Here is a 22948-nt window from a genome sequence, read left to right on the forward strand (position 1 = left end):
ACCGCTAACCGATGACCCTGGACTTTTTATTATGTAGGAACGTTTCAAACACCATTAATTTGCCTTCTTTAGTTGACCAATTTCCAAGCTGCATTGATGTAATGATATCACACAAACTAGTGGCTATTTTAGCACTCTTTGAAAGTACTATGATTATATCAATTATTCCGTAGTTTTATTACACCTCATATCATTGGCCTGTGTTTCTAAACCTACCCAATAATACACAAATAATTCAGTAAATGGAAAGGCTATAAGAAGAAAGCCGGAACAGTTTTGGCTGGCCATAAGAGAGCAGTTATAGTATATTAGGGACACAATGGGGAAAAAAGCGGTTGTCCGTTTTTTTTATTTATATTGATGACCTATCTTCAGGATATCAATACAAGATCGGTCCGACTCGTGGCACCACTGACGATCAGCTGTTTGAAGAGAAAGCAGCGCTCGATCTTCTATTCATTGTTTACCTGCTCACGGTCAGCAGGTGTAATTACAGCTCATCCATCCCTTTCACTTCTATGGGACGGCTCCTTCTTAGGCCTCTTGTACACAAACTTTTTTTTCCCGCTTGCGTTCCGTATACGGAACCATTCATTTCAATGGATCTGCAAAAAAAGTTGAAGGTACTCTGTATGCATTCTGTTTCCGTATTTCCGTTCAAAGATAGAACCTGTCCTATTATTGTCCGCATAACAGACAAGGATAGTACTGTTCTATCAGGGGCCAGCTGTTTCGTTCCGCAAAAAACGCAATGCACACGGACGTCATCCGTGATTTTTGTGGACTGCAAAATACTGAAAAAGCCATACGGTCGTGAGCAAGAGGCCTTATTCAATTAAACAGGAAGGAGCCATCCCATAGATGTGAATGGGGATGGCAGAGTTGTAATTACACCTGCTCATCGCTGCGGTTGCGATGGCGAGAAGGTAAACAGTGAAGAGAACCCTCAGAAGACCCCTTCTCTTCAAACAACTGATCAGCGGGGGAGCCCAGAGTCGACACCCGACGATCTGATATTGAGGACCCATCCTGAGGATAGGTCATCAATATAAATAAAGCGGACAAACCCTTTAAAGGGGTCTTCCGAGTATTAGGTTATCAGTATCTAATCAGTGGGGGTCCAACTCCCACTGACCAACTCTTTGAAGATGCTCCAGTGAACGCCACGGCCTCTCCCAAGTTACCAAACAGAGTGCCGTCCATTGGATAGTGGCTGTGCTTTGTATTTCAACTCAGACCCATTCACTTCAATGAGACTGAGCAGTGCCTAGGATGAACATGACGTCACTGGCATATAAAGAGGCCGCAGTGCTCACCAGAGCTGTTGATCGACGGATGCTCCCGGAAGTCAAACCCCCACTGAGCTGATACTAATCACCTATCCTGAGGACAGGTCATCAGTACTGCACACTCGGACAACCGGTCAAAAAGGAAACTATATAGGGTTGTCCTGTCACACATATTGATGACCTATTGTCAGGGTCCAACACCCGGCACCCCGCCGATCAGCTGTTTGAAGAGGAGGCGATGAATGGAGCGAGTGCCTCTAAATACACTACACTGCCGCTCCACTAGCAAGTGAATAGAACGAGTACTTGTCTTTATACTGCACTAGTACAAGAGAACGAGGAAAAACAAACACTTACTACAGCCAAATGCTTATCAGCTTAAAGCAGTTGGCCAGTTTCCTATATTGATGACCTACCTTCAGGATAGGTCACCAATATTAGGTTTGCAGGTTCCGACTCCTAGCACCCCGCTGACCAGCTGTTTGAACAGTGTTCACCGTTTACCTGCTTGGTGTCGGCATAGGAACAGCGAGTAGGTGTATTGCAGCTCCTCCGTCCCCATGCACGTCAATCGGAAGCACATGCACTCCATCTGCTACTTCCCATTGAAGTGAAAGAGGACGGAGGAGATGCAACAGTGAAGAGAAGGCAGCTCTCGTATGAGCGTTCCGTTCTCTTCAAACAACTTGATCGGACGCCCCCTGATCTGATATTGATGGCCTATCCTGAAGATAGGTCATCAATATAGGAAACTGTCTGACCCTTTTTAAATTAGTGTTTAAAAGCAGAGACAACGCCTACAGACCAAGCCATCAGAGCAGCTCCCTGATGAATTCAGTGTGAAGCAGAGAGCCTGCTAGTCTGCAAATGCTCAGAAAGTGAAAGCTGTAGAAGAAAAATTATTGAAATTTTTTAATACAGACCAACTGAAAATATTCTTTTTAGCCTAGAATTTTTTAATAGCAATAATAATACTAATAAAGAAAACAGCCCCAAGGGTGTGCACAGCATTTAAATAGTGTTTAATGTTCACAAAAATTACACACAAGTACACTATGGTAAAAGAGATAACATGCATAAGGCTTCAGATAACATAAAAAACTTACTTGGACTCCTTCAAACTTCTCATCGACTTTAGAGGTGTAATGGACACGGAACATGGTGGAAAGGTTTCCAGCACTGTAGTAAAGCAGAATCTGCAAACCCTTATATCCAAATGCCACCTCACTGACAGGACAAAAGAAAATGTGATATTTACCAGAAATAAGTCAACATTCTTTTTTTTTTTTTTGCAAACATTCTTCTCAAATAATTACATGCACGTACAGCCAGGTCCATATATATTTGGACAGAGACAACATTTTTCTAATTTTTGTTCTGTACTTTACCACAATGGATTTTGAACAAAACAATTCAGATGCAGTTGAAGTTTAGACTTTCAGCTTTAATTCAGTGGGTTGAACAAAATGATTGCATAAAAATGTGAGGAACTATAGCATTTTTTTAAACTCAATCCCTTCATTTCAGTGGCTCAAAAGTAATCGGACAAATTAAATAACATTTTTCACCTTATAAGACGCACCTAGGTTTTAGGAGGACAATAAGAAAAAAATATTTTTCATTAGACCTTAGATAAGGCCACCAATCAGAACCCCAATGTTAATCAGACCTCAGCTGACAGCTCCGATCAGACCCCCAATGTCAATAAGACCCTCCATCAGACCCTCAATGATAGGGCTCTTTCACACCTGTGTTCTTGTCTTCCGGCATAGAGTTTCGTCGTCGGGGCTCTATGCCGGAAGAATCCTGATCAGGATTATCCTAATGCATTCTGAATGGAGTGAAATCCGTTCAGGATGCATCAGGATGTCTTCAGTTCCGGAACGGAACGTTTTTTGGCCGGAGAAAATACCGCAGCATGCTGCGCTTTTTGCTCCGGCCAAAAAAACTGAAGACTTGCCGCAAGGCCGGATCCGGAATGAATGCCCATTGAAAGGCATTGATCCGGATCCGGCCTTAAGCTAAACGTCGTTTCGGCGCATTGCCCGATCCGACGTTTAGCTTTTTTAGAGTGGTTACCATGACTGCCGGGACGCTAAAGTCCTGGCAGCCATGGTAAAGTGTAGCGGGGGAGCAGCATACTTACCATCCGTGCGGCTCCCGGGGCGCTCCAGAGTGACGTCAAGGCGCCCCACGCGCATGGATGACGTGATTGCATGGCACGTCATCCATGCGCATGGGGCGCTCTGACGTCACTCGGGAGCCGCACGGATGGTAAGTATACCGCTCCCCGCTCCTACTATGGCAACCAGGACTTTAATAGCGTCCTGGGTGCCATAGTAACACTGAAAGCATTTTGAAGACGGATCCGTCTTCAAATGCTTTCAGTACACTTGCGTTTTTCCGGATCCGGCGTGTAATTCCGGCAAGTGGAGTACACGCCGGATCCGGACAACGCAAGTGTGAAAGAGGCCTTAAGACCTCAGATCAGAACCCCCATGCCTCAGATCAGCCCTCCTTGCACTTTATCAGTCCCCATTATGAGCCCCCATGCCATCTATGAGCCCCAGTGACATTTATGAGCCCCCATGTAACTTATAAGACTCCATTATGAGCCCCATGCCAAAGATCAAATAAATAAATAATAAAAAAAAAAAAAACACTTACCTCTCCTGCTCCTCACCTCCAGAGCGCTTGGTCCTCTTCCTGCTGCGGCTGTGCTGTGACCTGACGTGCACAGCGTGAGGTCACAGAGCGCCCTCACGCTGTGCGCAGCCACAGCACAGCCAAGGACCAGGAAGCGGTGAGTACACAGCCTTTAATGCTTCCCAGTCCTCCGGTGCTAATGAGTGCTTCCATAATGGAGGCGCCCATTAGTATTCAACGCACTTTGGGGGGGGAAAAACTGCGTCTTATGGGATGAAAAATAGAGTTAAATAAAATGTTAATTTCTAATACTTGGTTGAAAACCCTTTGTTGGCAATGACTGCCTGGAGTCTCGAACTCATGGACATCACCAGACGCCGTGTTTCCTCCTGTTTAATGCTCGGCTGGGCCTTTACTGCAGCGGTTTTCAGTTGCTGTTTGTTTCTGGGCCTTTCTGTCTGAAGTTTAGCCTTTAACAAGTGAAATGCTCTATTGGGTTCAGATCCGGTGAATGACTCGGCCATTCAAGAATATTCCACTTCTTTGCTTTAATAAACTCCTGGGTTGCTTTGGCTTTATGTTTTGGGTCATTGTCCATCTGTATTATGAAACGCCGACCAATCAGTTTCGCTGGATTTGAGCACACGGTATGTCTCTGAAACCCCCAGAATTCACCCGGCTGCTTCTGTCCTGTGTCACATCATCAATAAACACTAGGGCCCGGGGCCACTGGCAGCCATGCATGCCCAAGCCATCACACTGCCTCCGCCGTGTTTTACAGATGATGCGGTATGCTTTGGACCATGAGCTGTACCGTGCCTTCGCCATACTTTTTTCTTTCCATCATTCTGGCAGAGGTTGATCTTAGTTTCATCTGTCCAAAGAATGTTCTTCCAGAAGTGTGCTGGTTTTGTAAAGGGAACCTATCACCTCAAAAACAACATACCAAGCCGCCAGCAGTATCTGACAGTAGCCAGCAGCGTGTTTCCGACGATAATTTTCTTCCTGAAGGCCGATGCGGCTAAAGCTCAGAAAATGTTCTTTTATACCCTGCCCGCGCGCTTCTCTAGTCATGCTTGAAGTCAAGGGGGCAGCGGTCTCCTTGCTTCAAGTCAAGATAACCACCCCCCCCCTCTTCCCTGTGACTGACAGCCTGCAGTTCAGCTGGCTTTGCCAAACTCTCGGGGGGCGGTTATCTTGACTTGAAGCAAGGAGGCCGCTGCCACCTTGACTTCAAGCGCGACTAGAGAAGCGCGCCGGCAGGGGATAAAAGAAAATTTTCTGAGCTTTAGCCGCATCGGCCTTCAGGAAGAAAATTATCATCGGAAACACGCTGCTGGCGTACTGTCAGATACTGCTGGCGGCTTGGTATGGTTTTTGGAGGCGACAGGTTCCCTTTAAGATGTTTTTTTTTTTTTAGCAAAGTCCAATCTAGCCTTCTTATTCTTGAGGCTGATGAGTGGCTTGCACCGTGCAGTGAACCCTCTGTAGTTACTTTCATGCAGTCTTCTCTTTATGGTAGATTTGGATATTAATACGCTTATATCCTGGAGAGTGTTGTTCACTTGGTCGGCTGTTGTGAAGGGGTCTTATTCTGCCATCATCCAGCTCTGTTGTCTTCCGTGGGCGTCCAGGTCTTTTTGCATTGTTGAGGTCACCGGTGCTTTCTATCTCAGGATGTACCAAACTGTAGATTCTGCCGCTCCTAATAGTGTAGCAATTCTCGGATGGGTTTTTTCTGTTTTCGCAGATGAAGGGTGGCTTGTTTCTTCTGCATGGAGAGCTCCTTTGACCGCATGTTTACTTCTCAGCAAAATCTTCAACATGCAAGAACCACACCTCAGATCAACTCCAGGCCTTTTATGTGCTTAATTGAGAATGAAAAAAAAAAAAAAAAGGAATCGCCCGCACCTGCCCATGAAACAGCCTTTGAGTCAATTGTCCAATTACTTTTGATCCCTTTAAAAACAGGGTGTCAAATGTAAAGAAGCTGAAACTCCTAAACCCTTCATCCAGTTTTAATGTGGATACCCTCAAATGAAAGCTAAAAGTCTAGACTTTATGTCCATTATATAACTTGAATATGTTTTAGGTAAAAAAAATTGTGTCAGTGTCCAAATATATATATACAAAACATTCAGACCCTTTCTGCCACATATGAATGGTGTTTAGTAAAAATCCCTTCCAATTGCATGGTAATGTATTTTGTATGGATTTTAGGTGTACAATCTGCACAAAAATACTAAGCCTGAATATCGCCTGTAACCCCTCCAGACGCGTTTTAGTAACCACTTGCATTCCCCATGTAATAACAGTTGTGGATGATCTTTTTTTATGACTCACTGTTGTGCCATCCCTTTACTATTCCTGCTAGAATTTATGAATGAATTACTAGGTTTGCAATGAAGGTCCAGCTGGAGGCGTGTCCCTGCATATTCTGACATTGGGACAACCCCCCCCACCCCCACCTGGTAACACCCAGTCGGACCTTCATTGCAAACTGCTAGTAATTCATTCATAACTTCTAGGCGGAATAATCCAGGACTGGTACAACAGAGAACAGAGTCCTAGGAATATATGCTCAATAATTATTACATGGGGAATACAAGTAGTTACTAAAACAGACATGTCAGGAGAGGTGACAGGACCTCTTTAAAGTCAGCACACCAAATACTCAACCATGTTACAATCCTGTAGCTACAGAGAAGATCTTGGCGATTACAGACAGAGATATACAGTGAATGCTTCCCCAGAGAAGCTGTAGGTAAGGTAGGTCGGCAGACTTGTCTTTGAGGAATTCCAGGTAAATAAATACAGAAGTGCCTGAAACCAAGCTCTGTGCAATCTACCTAGAATAAAGGAGCTGCAATGCTAGTAAAGCACAAAGGGCCATTTTAAAGGACCCTTTACATGGGCTAACAAGCATTCCTAGAAACATTCCACCCCTGATAAATGCTGCCGATCAAATGATCGTTCATCAGGTGACTGCATCGCTCATGTGGTCACCCAAATCATTGTTTTTGGGCAGCATATCTTTCTGCATAAACAGAGACCTGCTCAATATAAATAATGATTCTCTATGGGAAAGAGCGATCGCTAGTCCCCAAGCAGAGGAGAGGATTGCTGCATGTAAACGCAGCTCTCACCTCCCCTGACAAGCAGGCAATTAAGAGGAACAACGTTTCGATCTTCCTATCATTTGTTCTACTCTTAAACAGGGGAGTTGAGTCCAATCAATATGTTTAGCTGCTCTTTAGCTATAGGCCATAAATTTATCTGACATATGAATAAAAGAGAGATTCATTTGCAGTGTAGCTGAATGCACAGTCGTAAATAGTACAATCTACTTCACTTAGCTGCCTAGTATCTTTCTATAGTACTTACTCATCTCCAAATAACTGGTGGCTAAACTCTGGGCTAAATGTTGTGCTGTCATCGTCGATGTCCTCAGGGAAGCGCACTGGTATAAAGCATAAAAATTAAGAAAGTGTTACAAACAGAAGTGTACAAAAATACCTTAGCAAAAAAATAAAAAATAATAATAATCTGTGCTCACATTGTTTTAGTAGCATCTATCAACAAGATCAGCCCTATTAAATCAGGCATAATGCCAGTTAGGGTTGGGCCTCCTGAATAAAAAATAAATAAATAAAATACTTTAATTATGCAGATACGTCATGCTGTTCAGCGAACGGAGGGCGAGAGCTCCTCTGCTCTGCCCGCTTCTAATTGACAGGGTCAGGCCTCCCGCCTGATCCTGTAATCTCAAGCCTATGCCATAGACTACCCTATAGGTGTATGTAATGTAATCAGTCTCTGCTACCCCTGCCAAGCAGATGACATGCGCCGATAATTCATCCTCCATCAGACTGGAAAACGTCACTGGCACATGTGCAGTGGTCACCTGGGGAACCAGAGGTTGATGTTCTTCATGTATGCCCTTAGTGTAACCTACAGCATAGGCGTGAGATTACAGAACCAGCCGAGATGTCTGATCCTGTCAAGCAATGGGGCAGGAGAGTGGCAATAAATGCAGAGCAGAGGAGCTTTGGTGGTCCAAAGGGTTTGGGGCCCCATACACCTAAATTATCGTTAACAAAAAGTGAATTTCCTCTAGATCGCCACTCTTGTGATCACCAGGACTGTAGCAGTGTGCCGACATCCGACTCCTACACCCAACATGGCCACTGATGAAAGAGCACTGTGCACAGAAAGGGGCAGCAATGGAGAGGCTCTTCTTACAGCCTATTAGTACATTCATTATAGTGCTGTTTCTTGCACTTTTCTTAAAGTTAGCGTTAAGTGTCTTCATTTCCCTTGTTACTCACCCAATTTTAACTTAATGACTTCATTTGTGTTACACTTGTATTCTGCCAACTTCTTTTCCATACTATTGAGACCTATGACAGAAAGATGTAACAGTGAATTGGAGGGATGAATACATGTACGCTAACGCGTCTCAGATCTGCTGCCAAAACTTTCTTACATTTGCAGAAGAAACCAAATTCAGATCGTCAAACCAAGAAATCTGCAATAAATCTGCCACGTGTGAACAGCCTGCCTTGCTGTGCCATTATAACATTTAGATCCAAATGTGTCACAATCCTGGTGGAATTTGCACCACATTTGTTGATGGTTTTGGACACTTTTTCAGTCTTTTTTTATAATAAAAAAAAAAACCCACTGGAGCAGCTCTAGGCTGTCTACTCAAAAGGTGGATTTACACAGAGATGTCAGGCAGATTATCGGGGATGAGCGCTCGTATGAACGCTTGTTCTCGATAATCTGGCCATGTAAAAGTGCTGATCATTCATCGGGGGAAACAAGCAGCAGGACACCTAAATCATCATTTCTGAGCAGCAATGTGCTGCACAGAAACAATTAATCTGAAAGAGGCTGGGCTATGGCAGTAGTCTTTAGTCACCCCCACTCTGTGGAGGAGATCGCAGCATGTAAATGCAGCTCTCTCCTCCACTGGTGAGCAGGCAACTCTCAGGACAATCGCCTGCTCCATCTACCCGTGTTCACACAACAGTGAAAAGAGGGTGGCCATGAAAAACTGACACACTGTCATGGACATTATCCAACCAACTTTGCATCCATTTTAACCACTGTTAAAACAGCCATTAAAAAAGGGACGATTTTGATTGGCTTTTTATTTCTTTTAATAAAATCCCAACCCCGGCAGTATACGTAAAGAGGAACGGTCGCCTCTCCTGACATGTCAGTTTTAGTCACTACTCACATTCTCCTTGAAATAACAATTCTGCTGCATCTGTTCTAATGACTATGCTCTGCCATTCCTGCTAAAAGTTTACAAATAAATTACTAGCAGTTTGCAGTAAAGGTCCTTCTGGGTGTTACCAGTAGCAGGTGTGTCTGACTACTGAAGTGGGTGTGTCCTATCAGTGCAGGTACACCCCCCTAACTAGTAGCACCCCTCTGTACCCTTAATGCAGACTGCTAGCAATTCATTCATAAACTTCCAGTAGAAATAATAGAGTAATGGCACACCACAGAGCAGGGATCAGCAACCTTCGGCACTCCAGCTGCTGAGAAACTACAACTCCTAACTTGCACACTTACTTGGCTGTTTCTATAACTCCCAGAGACGTTAAAGGAGAATTTGGGGAATAGTAGTTACAGAACAGCTGGAGCGCCGAAGAATGCTGATCCCTGTCATAGAGCCATAGGAATAGATGCTCCACGCTCTCAGCATAGTCGCTGGGAGTCCATGGAGTAATCATGCTTGTGGCACAGGTCCTTCAGCATCAAGAGAGGGGCGACTGCCTCTGCACATCTAAGTGGATGAGGCGAGTAAGAAAAATGTTTTAACCCTAAAAGGCAATCTTGCACTAGTGTACCCATTTTTAAGGGCCGTTAGACGGGTGCACTCCTGTCTAACAGACATTAAAGATGGACCCATTGATTTTAATGTCAATGTAACCTTAGACAGTATTAATTAATGTAGGCCAGTGTCTCCAATGGAAATCAGCATTTTTGAAGACAGTTTCACCACTTGCTGAGACACCTACAAGGATAAACTAAAGGCCCCATTACACGAGCAGATAGAGCAGATGATGGTCGGGAGGGAAGCTTTCCTTCCTGGCAATCGCCTGCTCGTTAGAGGAGGAGACCGCTGCTCTTACATGACGTGATCTCCTCCTCAGTATGGGGACGAGCAATCAGTTATGCATTGGTCATCCCTATACGGTCATTGTTTGCAATCTCAGGAACCAAACCGAGACCGGGCAGGAGTTTATTGACCTTTATAATTAGTCTCCTGCTAATTAAAAACGTCTGGTTAGAATAGGACGGAGTGCTGATACCATGGGGGGAAAGAAAAAAGAGGGGAGAACTGCAAATATGCCAATGTGGAGAAAACGGATTGGACCCTGTTAGACTCTGCAAGGACATGCAAATAGGTTCTCTTTAGGGGTCCCTTTGCATGGACAGATTATCGGGCACGAACATTCCAGATAATTAGCCCCTGAAAAGGTGCAACTGATCACCCGCTGAACAAGCAGTCACACACTCATTGCATCTCGGCAGCGGATCGTATGAATTGATAAATCAGAATGGCGATGAACAACTGCAGTAGGAATTGCTTATCCCCATACTGGAGATGATTGCTGCATGTTAATTCAGCTCCCACTTCCACTGATGAGGAAGCAAATAACAGGAATGAACTGTTTGTTCCTGATGACTCCCGGCTCAGTCAGTCTGTGTAAAGGGGCTTTTCCCTGCAGCACTTCCCTGCTGACCAATAATCATCCCTTGTAAAGGGACCTTAAAGGAAGTATTTCACCTAAAATCACTATTATAGAACACTAACATCAGGATCTCCATTACATTCCCCATATCATGTAGATTGTGGGCCCTCGCTCCTTCTGTACCAGTTTGTAACTCGTCTTGTTTATGATTAGTGCAATTGTCTGTATTATGTATGTGCGCCCCTGTTCATATGTACAGCGCTATGGAATGAATGGCGCTTTAATAATAAATACAAAATAATATTTAGAATGCTACCTTCCATATTGCTGTCCATCGCTGATTTTCTCAGAAAAAAACACTTTTACTCAATAGGTTAATTAGCTTCTGAAGGTGCCCAGGGGCGGTGTTCATGCAGCCGATGCCCAGGCCCCTCGGTGCTTTTCATACAAAACCCCTCCCCTTTCACCCGCCCTAGGTTCTTCTGATTACGTCCTCCTCTTAGTGAAAAATCCAGCGCCAGAACTGTTCAACAGATTCACCGCACCTGCGCACGTCATTCCCCATTATGAGCAGAGGCACAAGAGCATTGAATGCGCACGTGCCAGCCCATACATCCCGATCGAGCCGTCCTTGTGCCTCTGCCCATAATGGGGAATGAAGTGTGCAGGTGCCGTGAATCTGTTGAACGGCGCCGGATTTCTCACTAAGAGGAGGAGGATGACTCCTCCCTTTAAAGAGAGCCTGTCATCAGCTTTATGTGGACCTCACTGAGGGCAGCATAAAGTAGTGACAGAAATGCTGATATCAGCGGTGTGTGACTCATGAGCTAGAAGTGGTTGCTGAGAACCAGCATCATAATCATTGCAGCCCAGGCCTGGAAAAAGAGTCAAATCTACCTGAGAAGAGTCCTGGTTATTCATAATATCCTACTCTCTCGCCCCATCCGCTGATGATTAGCAGTTCTCTCCTAGAGAGAAAACTAGGTAGAAGACTGTCAGCCATCAGCAGGTGGGCGGGAGAGCAGGAAGTCATGAATAACCAGGACTCTTCTCAGGTGGCCGGGACTCTTTTCCAGGCCCCGCCTGCAATGATTGTGATGTTGGTTCTCGGCAACCACTTACTTTTAAACGACAGACCGCAGAAATCAACTCACCTGTCTCTACGCTGTTAGTACGGGCAGCATAAAGATGATGACAGGTTCCCTTTAAACTTGAGTAAACTGAGGAGCTCTCACACTGACTGACAGACGTGAAGGGGGGGGGGGGGTTAAAGCTCAGGGAACATGCCTATATAACCATTCAGGTTTGTAACTGGAGAAGACCAGGAGACCGCGACGGAGTGCCCATGAGACACGATGTTTAATGTAAACTTCCTGGTTTTGATGGACATTGGATGTTCTGGAATAAAACGAGCTTAACTCTGGAAAGAAAGACGTCACACATGAGGCTCTGTTCACACAAGTGCCGTGGTTTCCTTTATTTACAAAGCCCAGACAGTTTTGACAGATCCTATTTAAAATAGATTTGACTAAATCCCATTGACCTTCTATGGGCCCATCAAGCTTCTTGTATTATTACAGCTTCTATTAAACGCCATAAAACAGGTCACAGAACCTAGAAAGCTCTCCCATAGACATCACAGTCACCTCCACAAACCAGCTTTGAACTGTTTACGTCATACCACAACTGTACATCACTGATGCAGTATTAGGCTCCATTTACACGTCCGCAATTCCGTTCCGCATTTTGCAGAACGGAATTGCGGACCTGCACTTCCGATCCCGATAAAAATAGAACATGTCATATTCCTGTCCGCAATTATGGACAAGAATAGGCATTTTCTATTAAGTGCCGGCGATGTGCAGTCCGCGGATGCACAAAACACACACGGACTTCTGCATGGAGCCCAGAGCGGATCAGTTTGGCTCTGCATCGTCAGAGCGGAATGATGGCTGAACGGATCCTTATCCATTCAGAATGCATTGGGGCTAAACTGATCCGTTTTGGGCTGCTTGTGAGATCCCTGAAACGGATCTCACAAGCGGACCCAGAAACACCAGTGTGAAAGTAGCCTTAGAGAGAGGGGGGATCCCCTTGTCGTCTGATTAGAGCCCCCATGGAGAAATCACAGGGCTCCAATCAGTTACTATGTGAGTCTGGGGCTTTGTGAAGGCTCCCAGGCCTGTCACATCGAGCTGCCTAAAAAGCCATGCCTCAGGCACAACCTAACAGGCAGCCTGTGAAAATCCAATAAAAAATGTTTACATATAAAGATAAAGGAGTTTTCTGAGATTTTTTGACCGATGACCTATCCTCTAGATAGATCATAGGTATCTGATTGGTGGGGGTCCGACACCTAGGACCCCAATCACTTGTTTGAGAAGGCACCGGCGCTCCTATAAGCGCTGCAGTCTTCTTCCTGCTCACCAAGCACAGCAACTGTGCTTGGTATCACAGCTCGGCCCCATTCACTTGAATATGATATCACAGGGCCTACTGCGAGCGCCTCTGCCTTCTCAAACATCTGAGAAGGTCCCGGGTGTCAGACCCCCACTGAGTAGGGATCCAGAGGATAGGTCATCTGTTAAAAAAAAAAAAAACACACACAACTCAAACTATTTGACGTCAACATGTCCCCAAATATTTACTTCAAAATCTAAAAAAATAAAATAAAATTCTGTGCAGTGAATACAGTCACAGAAAAAAAGGCTAAAAGTGGCCGACTTGCTGTTTTAGGTCACCTCCGTCTTGTACTGTAGAAACAGACCAGTACTGCCCCCGTGCTGCAGCCACATACAAGGACTTACCCTGTACTGAAAGTACATACCAGTATTTCCCCCATACCGACATTACAGACCAGTAAAAGCCCCTGTACAGCAGGCACATACCAGGACTTCCTCTGTACTGAAGGTACCTACCACTACTGCCACCTACTGAAATTATAGAAACATAGAATGTGTCGGCAGATAAGAACCATTTGGCCCATCTAGTCTGCCCAATATACTAAGTACTATGGATAGCCCCTGGCCCTCTTATATGAAGGATGGCCTTATGCCTATCCCATGCATGCTTAAACTCCTCCACTGTATTTGCAGCTACCACTTCTGCAGGAAGGCTATTCCATGCATCCACTACTCTCTCAGTAAAGTAATACTTCCTGATATTACTTTTAAACCTTTGCCCCTCTTAGGGTCCATTCACACATCCATGTGTGTTTTGCGGATCCACAATACACGGACAGCGGCAATGTGCGTTCCGCATTTTGTGGACCGCACATTGCCGGCACTAAGAGAATATGCCTGTTCTTGTCCGCTATTGCGGACAATAGGACATGTTCTATCTTTTTCAGGATTGGAATTGCGAAACCGAAAGTGCGGGTCAGCAATTCCGGATCGGGTCCGCACGTCGTGCGGCCCCCAGAAGTGTACGGGTCCGCAACTCCGTTCCGCAAAATGAGGAATGGAATTGCGGATGTGTGAATGGAGCCTAACTTAAAACTATGTCCTGTTGTAGCAGTTTTTCTTCTTTTAAATATTCTCTCCCCTATACACCCAAGCATTCTGGTAGCATTTCCTGCTGCTCTATGACATTGTCTGCCTACTGAAATAATGACCCCTAAATCCCTTTCCTCAGATACTGAGGTTAGGACTGTATCACTGATTTTATATTCTGCTCTTGGGTTTTTACGCCCCAGGTGCATTATCTTGCACTTATCAACATTACATTTTAGTTGCCAGATTTTTGACCATTCCTCTAGTTTTCCTAAGTCCTTTTCCATTTGGTGTATCCCTCCAGGAACATCAACCCTGTTACAAATCTTTGTGTCATCAGCAAAAAAGACACACCTTACCATCGAGGCCTTCTGGAATTTCGCTGATAAAGATATTAAACAATATGGGTCCCAGAACAGATCCCTGAGGTACCCCACTGGTAAGAAGACCTTGGTCTGAATATACTCCATTGACTACAACCCTCTGTTGTCTGTCCCTCAGCCACTGCCTAATCCATTCAACCAGTATGGGCCCTGTACTGCAGCCCCATACCAGTACTTCCTCCATATCCACATTACAGACCAGTATGGGCCCTGTACTGCAGCCCCATACCAGTACTTCCTCCATATCCACATTACAGACCAGTATGGGCCCTGTACTGCAGCCCCATACCAGTACTTCCTCCATATCCACATTACAGACCAGTATGGGCCCTGTACTGCAGCCACATACCAGAACTTCCTCCATATCCACATTACAGACCAGTATGGGCCCTGTACTGCTGCCACATACCAGAACTTCCTCCATATCCACATTACAGACCAGTATGGGCCCTGTACTGCAGCCCCATACCAGTACTTCCTCTATATCCACATTACAGACCAGTATGGGCCCTGTACTTCCTCTATATCCACATTACAGACCAGTATGGGCCCTGTACTGCAGCCACATACCAGTATAGTGAATGTACCTTCCACTACTGCTCCCATACCTACGCTACAGACCAGTACCACTCCTGCCCCCTACTGACAGGCCACCACTGCCCCTGTATGGCCGCCTGCCTATATGGCTCTGCACTAGCTGTAAGGCCCACACCAGACATATCTGTGCATCTCCTATCGCTCCACGTGACATGCAGGCTGCATGGTGGCGGCAGTTTCCCGGGAACAGTCAGCATAGGGCCCCAGCCACAAGTCAGTATATTTGGCGGGAGATGGCGCAGGAGGGGGGGAGTGGTGATGGGTGACAGGAGAAGCCCGCGCCCGCAGCCACCATGCCCAGCACACCCCCTGGCAGAACCAGGCCGGCTACACAGCGGAGCCCAGTGCCATCTGCCACCGTACAGTCTTATCCTATAAGCACTGCTCCCCCTGTAACTTACCCGCCATGTCTGCTCATCTGCGGCAACGTCAGAAGGCCACAGCGAATCAACCCGTGCGTTCTGCCGGCCACGTGACATCGTGACGCATTTCCGCTTCCTGCGGCGGCCGCCTGTTTACCAAGCTCTGGGTGGTCGCTTAGCAACCGCTTGGAATGCTGAGCGGTGCGCTGATGGTGCAGTCTTCTTGTACCTAGGATTAGCTGTGCATCAGTATACAGTGTGATGGACGTGAACCTCAAAGCCCCCATGAAGAGCTCCAGCTACATTGACAGCCTTATAGCTGGGGCTTTATGTGTAATATCATTTTAAAGGGATTGCTCATCTTCATGGGGTCTTTTTGCCAGACAGTGGCCAGACCTGCAGAGGGAAACATCCCTGATCCCCTCCACTTATCTGTGTGTCAACATCCTGTTTAACGCAGGTCACATGGCTGCTGCAGCGGTGACATGTCCCCCATGCAGCATGTGTCCCAGTGATGTGACATATGGGTGACACGTCATCACTGCAGCAGCCATGGGACTCATGTCAAACAAAATGTCACATGCACCCTCTGCAGGTCCGGCCACATGGTTCTTATGGCACATGGAAAGGTCTGGCAGAAAGGCCCTCTGAAAATGAGCAACCCCTTTAAGCTATTCTGTATTCAGGATTTATCCCTTTAAGGCAGTTATGAAATACCAAAAAAAAGCACTACTTACCTCCCGGGACCCGTTACAATTCAGCGCAGAAGCTCGGGTGGTTGCCCTATTGTTTGTTTGCAAGTATCTAGCGCGTTAACTCTGCAGCCAATCCGTGGCCTCTGTGGGGGCGTGCCATACTTCTGGCATCATGACTCTCTTGGCAGCAGTGAATGATGCCAGTAGTATATGGCACATGACTGTTAAGACCATTGATTGACATATTGGACACATGCTGGACACACGTAAAGACTGAGGGACCGCTGGAGTTTCTCGGCTGGATCGGTGGGAGATTGGAGAGATTAAATTTCAGGGGTTTATGTTATTCACACATTTAACACAGTCGAGTCCCATTATTCTGACCACTTCCTACTTTCGATGTTGGCACCGTGTAGATGATGAGGTAAGTCACGTGTGGTGAGCTGGCTCGGTGGGTATATAGGTGTGATAGGCTGTCTGCACACATATCACTCATTGCTGTCATGGGTAAAAGGGGCGATTTATCAGAGTAAAAAGGGATGATTATTTGCTTTCGGGCCCCGGGTGGCTGTATTTCTGAAACTGTGCAGTTTGTGAACTGTTCTCATGCTGCTGTGGTGAAAGTGTATGGTGAGTGGACAATTGGCCCCATTGTGAATAAGCAATGTGGGAACTGTGGAGCGCCACGTGCCATTGCTGTGAGAGTAGAACATCGGCTATGAAGGTGCGCGAGGGCGGATGGACACACCACAGTGGAGCAGCGCAACAACAAAATGAACCAGGGTCTACCAGACGTGTGTCTAAAGCAACGGTTCAGCGAACCCTACTGTGTATATAGCTCCAAAGCAGACAGATGGTCACTGCACCTCTGCTAACCAAGTTGCATCGGCAGAAAAGGCATCAATTTTCGCGTCTGTATCGGGATTGGACCTCCGATAATTGGCAAAGGGTTGTCTCCTCTGATGAGTCACATTTTCTGTTTCATTCAATTGATAGACGTTGGCGTGTCAGGCAAGAAGAAACATCAGTGAACAAAGACCCTGCAACCATTGCTGGAAGAACACAAGCTGGTGATGGTTGCGTTATGCTCTGGGGAATGTTTTCCTGGCATTCTCTGGGCCCACTCATCCATGTGGAAGGCACTCTCAACCAATTTGGGTGTGAATCCGTCCTTGCAGATCACGTACACCCATACATGTGTATTGTCTTCTCTTGGCCGGATAGGGATCTTCAAGCAAGACAATGCGACATGTCACAGGTGCAGGAAACCCTATCTACACCTCTGTTATATTTGGGAAAGGGGAGTGATTAGATTTTATTTATTTTTTATATTTTTAATAACTTTTGTTTTCACTTTTTTAAGCCCTCATGCAATCCTCTAAATACTTCTCCCACATACTGCAATGAATTACAATTGCAGTCTGTTGGAGATTTGCTATGTTCCTATGGAGCCCCGCCACAGGCAGGTCTCAATAGGAACTAGGGTGGCCATACGTCCGGTTTTAGGCCGGACAGTCCGGTTTTCTGTCTCCCTGTCCTCCGTCCGGCGCAGTGCCTGGACGGACACAGGGATGTCCTACTTTTCAGTAGCTCACGTCTCAGACAGCAGCATTGTGCTGTCTGAGCGTGAGCTGCAGCAACTGCCCGAGGCTTCTCTCACCCCCAGTCAGTCACTAGAGCCGCAGATATGGCTCCCTGTGGATGAATGAGGGGAAGAGAAGCGCCCGGCTGCCCCCGCTCACCTTCCATTTAAAAAGTTCTTCCCTCTCCTCCCCCGTGTTTTTCCAGCCGATGGTGGGGGGGCATGGCTTCACTGACATGGGGCGTGGCTTTATGTGGTTTGGGTCATTGTGGGAGTGGTTTGGGTCATTGTGGGTGTGGTTTGGGCCAGGTCCGGCTTTCTAGGGTGAAGCCAGTGGCCGACCCTAATAGGAACATAGCTGAAGCAGGCTTCGGATCCTTCAGAGGGCCTGAGGCTGCCATAGCAACCAAATGGCTCTTTCAATTTCAGCTCAGTGCTCCTGGGAAAAGACCTCCTAGATGCAGTGGTTGCAATTTACCACAACATCTAAAAGTTTGTGATTGGAGTTATCACCGATTACAGACTTTGCCTCCCGATGTCTGCTATGTAAAACAGCAGAAATCCCATGGCTATGGTGCCCCCTCAGCTTCTGAGAGGTTAAAAGTCCATGATCGGTGTTCTCTCCAATCACAAACTTTGCCTCCCGGTGTCTGCTGTGTAAAATAGCAGAAACCCACAGGCTATAATGCCCCCTCTGAGAGGGCACCGTCTTTAAAGATCCAACATGTTGGAAAGAGGTTAAATGAGGCATAGTTAAAGATGTTATCTAGGAATGATTTAAAATGGTCGCCAGCAATCTGTTCTAGAATGTGTACACGACTGATTGCCTCCACTTGCAGAGCTGTCTAGGAGGGTGAGGTAGCAGGGCCTCACTACGGCTCTGGCAGTGGCACCTGCATAGCCTGTTAGGCTGCTCAGCCATGATGGCATAGCATAGGAAGGATCTCATCATGATCATCTTTTGTCGAGCTGTGTAGTGAGGCCCTGTCCTACCACACTTCTAGGCAGCTCTGCAAATGGTGGCAACCAGTCCTGCTCACATTCTAGGACAGATTGCTGGCGGCCATTTTAAATAATTCCCGGAGAACCCCTTTAATAACCAGCCAGTGTTACTGGCAGCATCCATTCTGACTCAATTACTACTTTTGAGTCGTTACCAGCTAAGGAGCCTTAAACGGCACAAAACATGGCACCAGCATGGGCCAACCCTGCTCAACGATGCAGCTAGCTATGGCTGTCTGGCAGCTTTTAGTCATGGTTCTCAGTTTATAGGACTGACACCTTTTGTGATGTTATTGCCCGTCATGCCCAGAACTGTGATGTCACCATCTTGGGCCTCAACAGGCAATAATACTGACCGCGACCATTATGATGTCACCACAACTGTGACATCATCAACCACATACATTTGTGCTCCACCAGCCAATATTCTTTAAACCCACCCGTCCAATACAACATCACCAAGGAAGTGACATCGCTCCTCTCATCACCACAATGTGGCTTTTAAAAGGATGAATCAGACCTCCAGCAGGGGTCATCTGTGGTCTGAATTGTAGCCACCACACATCAGGTCCACGGCATCATTGCCTAATCGCTAACCCTGCTCCAGGGTGCTGTCTGACAGCTGCGAATCAATACATATGTCTGGCACCCTTTGTGACGTCACTGCTTGCCACGCACCCACCTGTGACAACCCGTAATGGAGCCCTGTCATGGAAATCTCTCCATTTCCTGGCTCATACCATTTCAAGAAGGTGTTCATTTTTACAATTTATCACCCATTCTCACTGTAAGATGTATTTGCAACGCTTCCATTATATTTCTCATTCTCACGTCACATCCCAAACTTTCAGGGTGCTAATAGCTATATAATGTCACCCCAAAAATTATTAACAGTATGCAGTGTAGATTGCTTTATAAAAAGAAAGGGATTTTTGATGGGAAGGCCAGTGGTGTCCAGTTTCATCCCCCCTGAAGACATTCATTCGTCTTTCACAGCAGTTACAAGAACACCACATTCTTGCTGAGGTCTGTGTGCAAAGCTGTGCATGTCAACACTGCTGAATCCTGTGATGTTAGCAAATTATTCTACCGCAACTGGTAATCTGTTTAATAACAAGATGAAATATATGTTCACTGGAGCCAGGGCCGGTTCTAGCTGAAATGGGGCCCTGGGGTGAAAAACAATAAGCCCCACATGACACTTGCTGACTTTAAACCCCCCCATCACTACAGAAATACAGCGCCCCATACCTCTTACATCCAGTGATGTCTCCTTTGATGTAGATGTTCTCTGTCCTCGTCTTCTCCTTTCAGACCAGGCCACCATTTTGTTGCCATTTTCCATCTCTGCAGTTTGACAACAACAAAAAAAAATCTTAGTTTACTACTTTTCCATCATCCTCCCATCTTCTGGACAAATCATCCTTCTACCCCCAATACTGTGCCCCCCAATACTATACTGCAGAAACAGATAATACTAGTACCACATAGAGCCCCCCCCATATAAAATACCCCTTCTTTGTGGCCTCAGTAGAAGCCCCCATAGTGCCCCATAATAATGTGCCAGTATCAAGTGCCTCTCTTCCACCCCCCATGTGTCAGTAAGAAGTGCCTCTCTTCCCTCCCCCATGTGCCAGTAACAAGTGCCTCTCCATGCCCCCCCATGTGCCAGTAACAAGTGCCTCTCCAATGCCCAAATGTGCCAGTAACAAGTGCCAAACCCCCCCATGTGCCAGTAACAAGTGCCAAACCCCCGCATGTGCCAGTATCAAGTGCCAACCCCCCCCATATGCCAGTATCAAGTGCCAAACCCCCCATGTGCAGTATCAAGTGCCAAACCCCCCCATTATTATTATTATTATTATTTATGAAAGTGCCATTCATTCCATAGCGCTGTACATATGAACAGGGGCGCACATACATAATACAGACCATTGCACTAATCCTAAACAAAACGAGTTACAAACTGGTACAGAAGGAGAGAGGGCCCTGCCCGTGAGGGCTTACAATCTACATGGTATGGAGAAGGACACAGTAGGTGCGCGTGAAGTTGGTCATGGCGGTATAGAGGCAGCAGGGTCACTGGTTGTAGGCTTGTCTGAAGAGGTGGGTTTTCAGGTTTCTTTTGAAGGATTCCACTGTAGGTGAGAGTTTGATATGTTGGGGTAGCGAGTTCCAGAGTATGGGGGATGTGCGGGAGAAATCTTGGAGGCGATTGTGGGAAGAGGTGATAAGAGGAGAGAAGGAGGTCTTGTGAGGATCGGAGAGTGCGTGTGGGGATGTATCGGGAAAGTAGCTCAGAGATGTAGGGAGGGGACAGGTTATGGATGTATTTGTTAGTACTTTAAAGTGAATTTTCTGGGCAATGGGAAGCCAGTGAAGTGATTGGCAGAGGGGAGAGGCAGAGGAGTAATAGGGTGAGAGGTGAATTAGTCGGGCAGCAGAGTTGAGGATAGATTGGAGGGGTGCGAGAGTGCTAGATGGAAGACCACAGAGGAGAGTGTTGCAGTAGTCTAGGCGGGAGATGATGAGGGTATGTACAAGCATTTTTGCAGATTCAAAGTTAAGGAAAGCGCGGATGCGGGAGATGTTTTTGAGTTGGAGGCGGCAGGTGGTGGAAAGGGCTTGGATATGCGGTCGGAAGGAAAGGGCAGAATCCAAGGTCACTCCAAGGCAGCGGACTTGGTTGACCGGGAATAGTGTGCTGCCATTGATCGCGATCGATAGGTCTGTTGGGGGGGGTTGAGCAAGATGGGGGAAAGATGATTCTGTTTTATCCATGTTAAGTTTTAGAAAGTGAAAGGCGCAGAAGGATGATATAGAAGATAGACATTGTGGGATTCTTGATAGTAAGGTGGTGATGTCTGGACCGGAGAGGTTGATTTGTGTGTCGTGAGCATAAGAGTGATACTGAAAGCCATGGGACTCTATGAGCTGTCCCAGGCCAAAAGTGTAGATAGAGAGAAGCAGGGGTCCTAGGACAGAGCCTTGCGGGACACCAAACAGAGAGGGAATGAAACAAGGAGGTGGTGCGGGAGTGGGAGACACAAAACGTTCTGTGAGGTATGATGTGATCCAGGAGAGAGCCAGGTCAGTGATGCCAAGAGATGAGAGAGTTTGCAACAGAAGGGAGCGGCCAACAATGTTGAAGGCAGAGGACAGGTCAAGGAGAAGGAGGACAGAGAATTTTTCTTTCTTGGTTATGGCTGTTAGTAGGTCATTGGTGACTTTGGTAAGGGCAGTCTCAGTCGAGAGGTGGGGTCGGAAGCCAGATTGTAGGTGGTCAAAGGGGGAGCAGGAGGAGAGGTGAGAGGACAGTTCTGAATGGACATGTTGTTCAAGTAGCTTTAAAGCATACAGAAGAAGTGATATGGGGCGATAACTGGACAAAGCAGATGGGTCAAGTGAAGGCTTTTTGAGGATGGGTGTAATGGTAGCATGTTTGGTTAGTGATAGGTTGAAGAGATGTGCCAGTATCAAGTGCCAAATCCCCCCCATGTGCAAGTTTGAAGTGCCAACCCCCCCCCCAAGTGCCAGTATCAAGTGCCTCCCGCTCCCCTCTTCTGGGTCCATGTGCGATCCACAAAAAATATGGATAGGACACAGACCAAAAATACGGTTGTGTGCATGAGGCCTAAGGGTGCATTCACGCGACCATATATATTTCGCACTCTGCAAAATGCGGCACCTGCTTTTTTTGTTTCTTTTTTTTGCAGACCAACAGTAACAATTCCTATTCTTATCCACAAAACAGACAAGAATAGGACACGTTCTATCTTTTTGAGGGGGCTGCGGAATGGACATACGGATGTGGACAGGACAAAGTGTGTTGTCTGCATTTTTTGTGGACCCATTGAAATGAATGGGTTCGCATTCAAGCCACAAAAACTGTGGATCCGGTGCAGACCAAAAATACAGTCATGTGAATGCACCCTAAATCAGATGTGAGTGCAAAAAAATATATAAAATTGCCACCCATGCGTATGTTTTACCCAGCAAGCGGTATCAACAGTTGGTCATGTTCCCATCTCATTCATTATTCCGTAAAATACCCCTATTGAATTACATAGGAAATTTTTTAAAGATAGTTATAGTTCTGTAGCACATGTCAGGATCTAAGTAGCAAGGAGTGTTTCATATTTTATTCTCGATGTGGATGAAAGTTCCTATAGTGTCTTGAAGGTGAAC

General features: G+C 46.3%; 1 protein-coding gene across 1 annotated transcript in view; it reads right to left on the reverse strand.

Annotated features, from left to right (window-relative positions):
* Positions 1–15603, reverse strand: part of HAT1 (histone acetyltransferase 1) — a 48959-nt gene extending 33356 nt beyond the window's left edge. Inside the window, exons 1-4 of the mRNA XM_044304809.1 lie at positions 15521–15603; positions 8264–8335; positions 7320–7395; positions 2396–2516 (exon numbers count right to left, since the gene is read on the reverse strand). Coding sequence (XP_044160744.1) covers positions 2396–2516; positions 7320–7395; positions 8264–8335; positions 15521–15527 — 276 coding nt within the window. The 5' untranslated portion in view covers positions 15528–15603. The remainder of the gene's footprint in view (positions 1–2395; positions 2517–7319; positions 7396–8263; positions 8336–15520) is intronic.
* Positions 15604–22948: the final 7345 nt, after the last annotated feature.

Source organism: Bufo gargarizans, chromosome 8 (assembly GCF_014858855.1).
Source record: "Bufo gargarizans isolate SCDJY-AF-19 chromosome 8, ASM1485885v1, whole genome shotgun sequence".
Taxonomy (NCBI): Eukaryota; Metazoa; Chordata; class Amphibia; order Anura; family Bufonidae; genus Bufo; species Bufo gargarizans.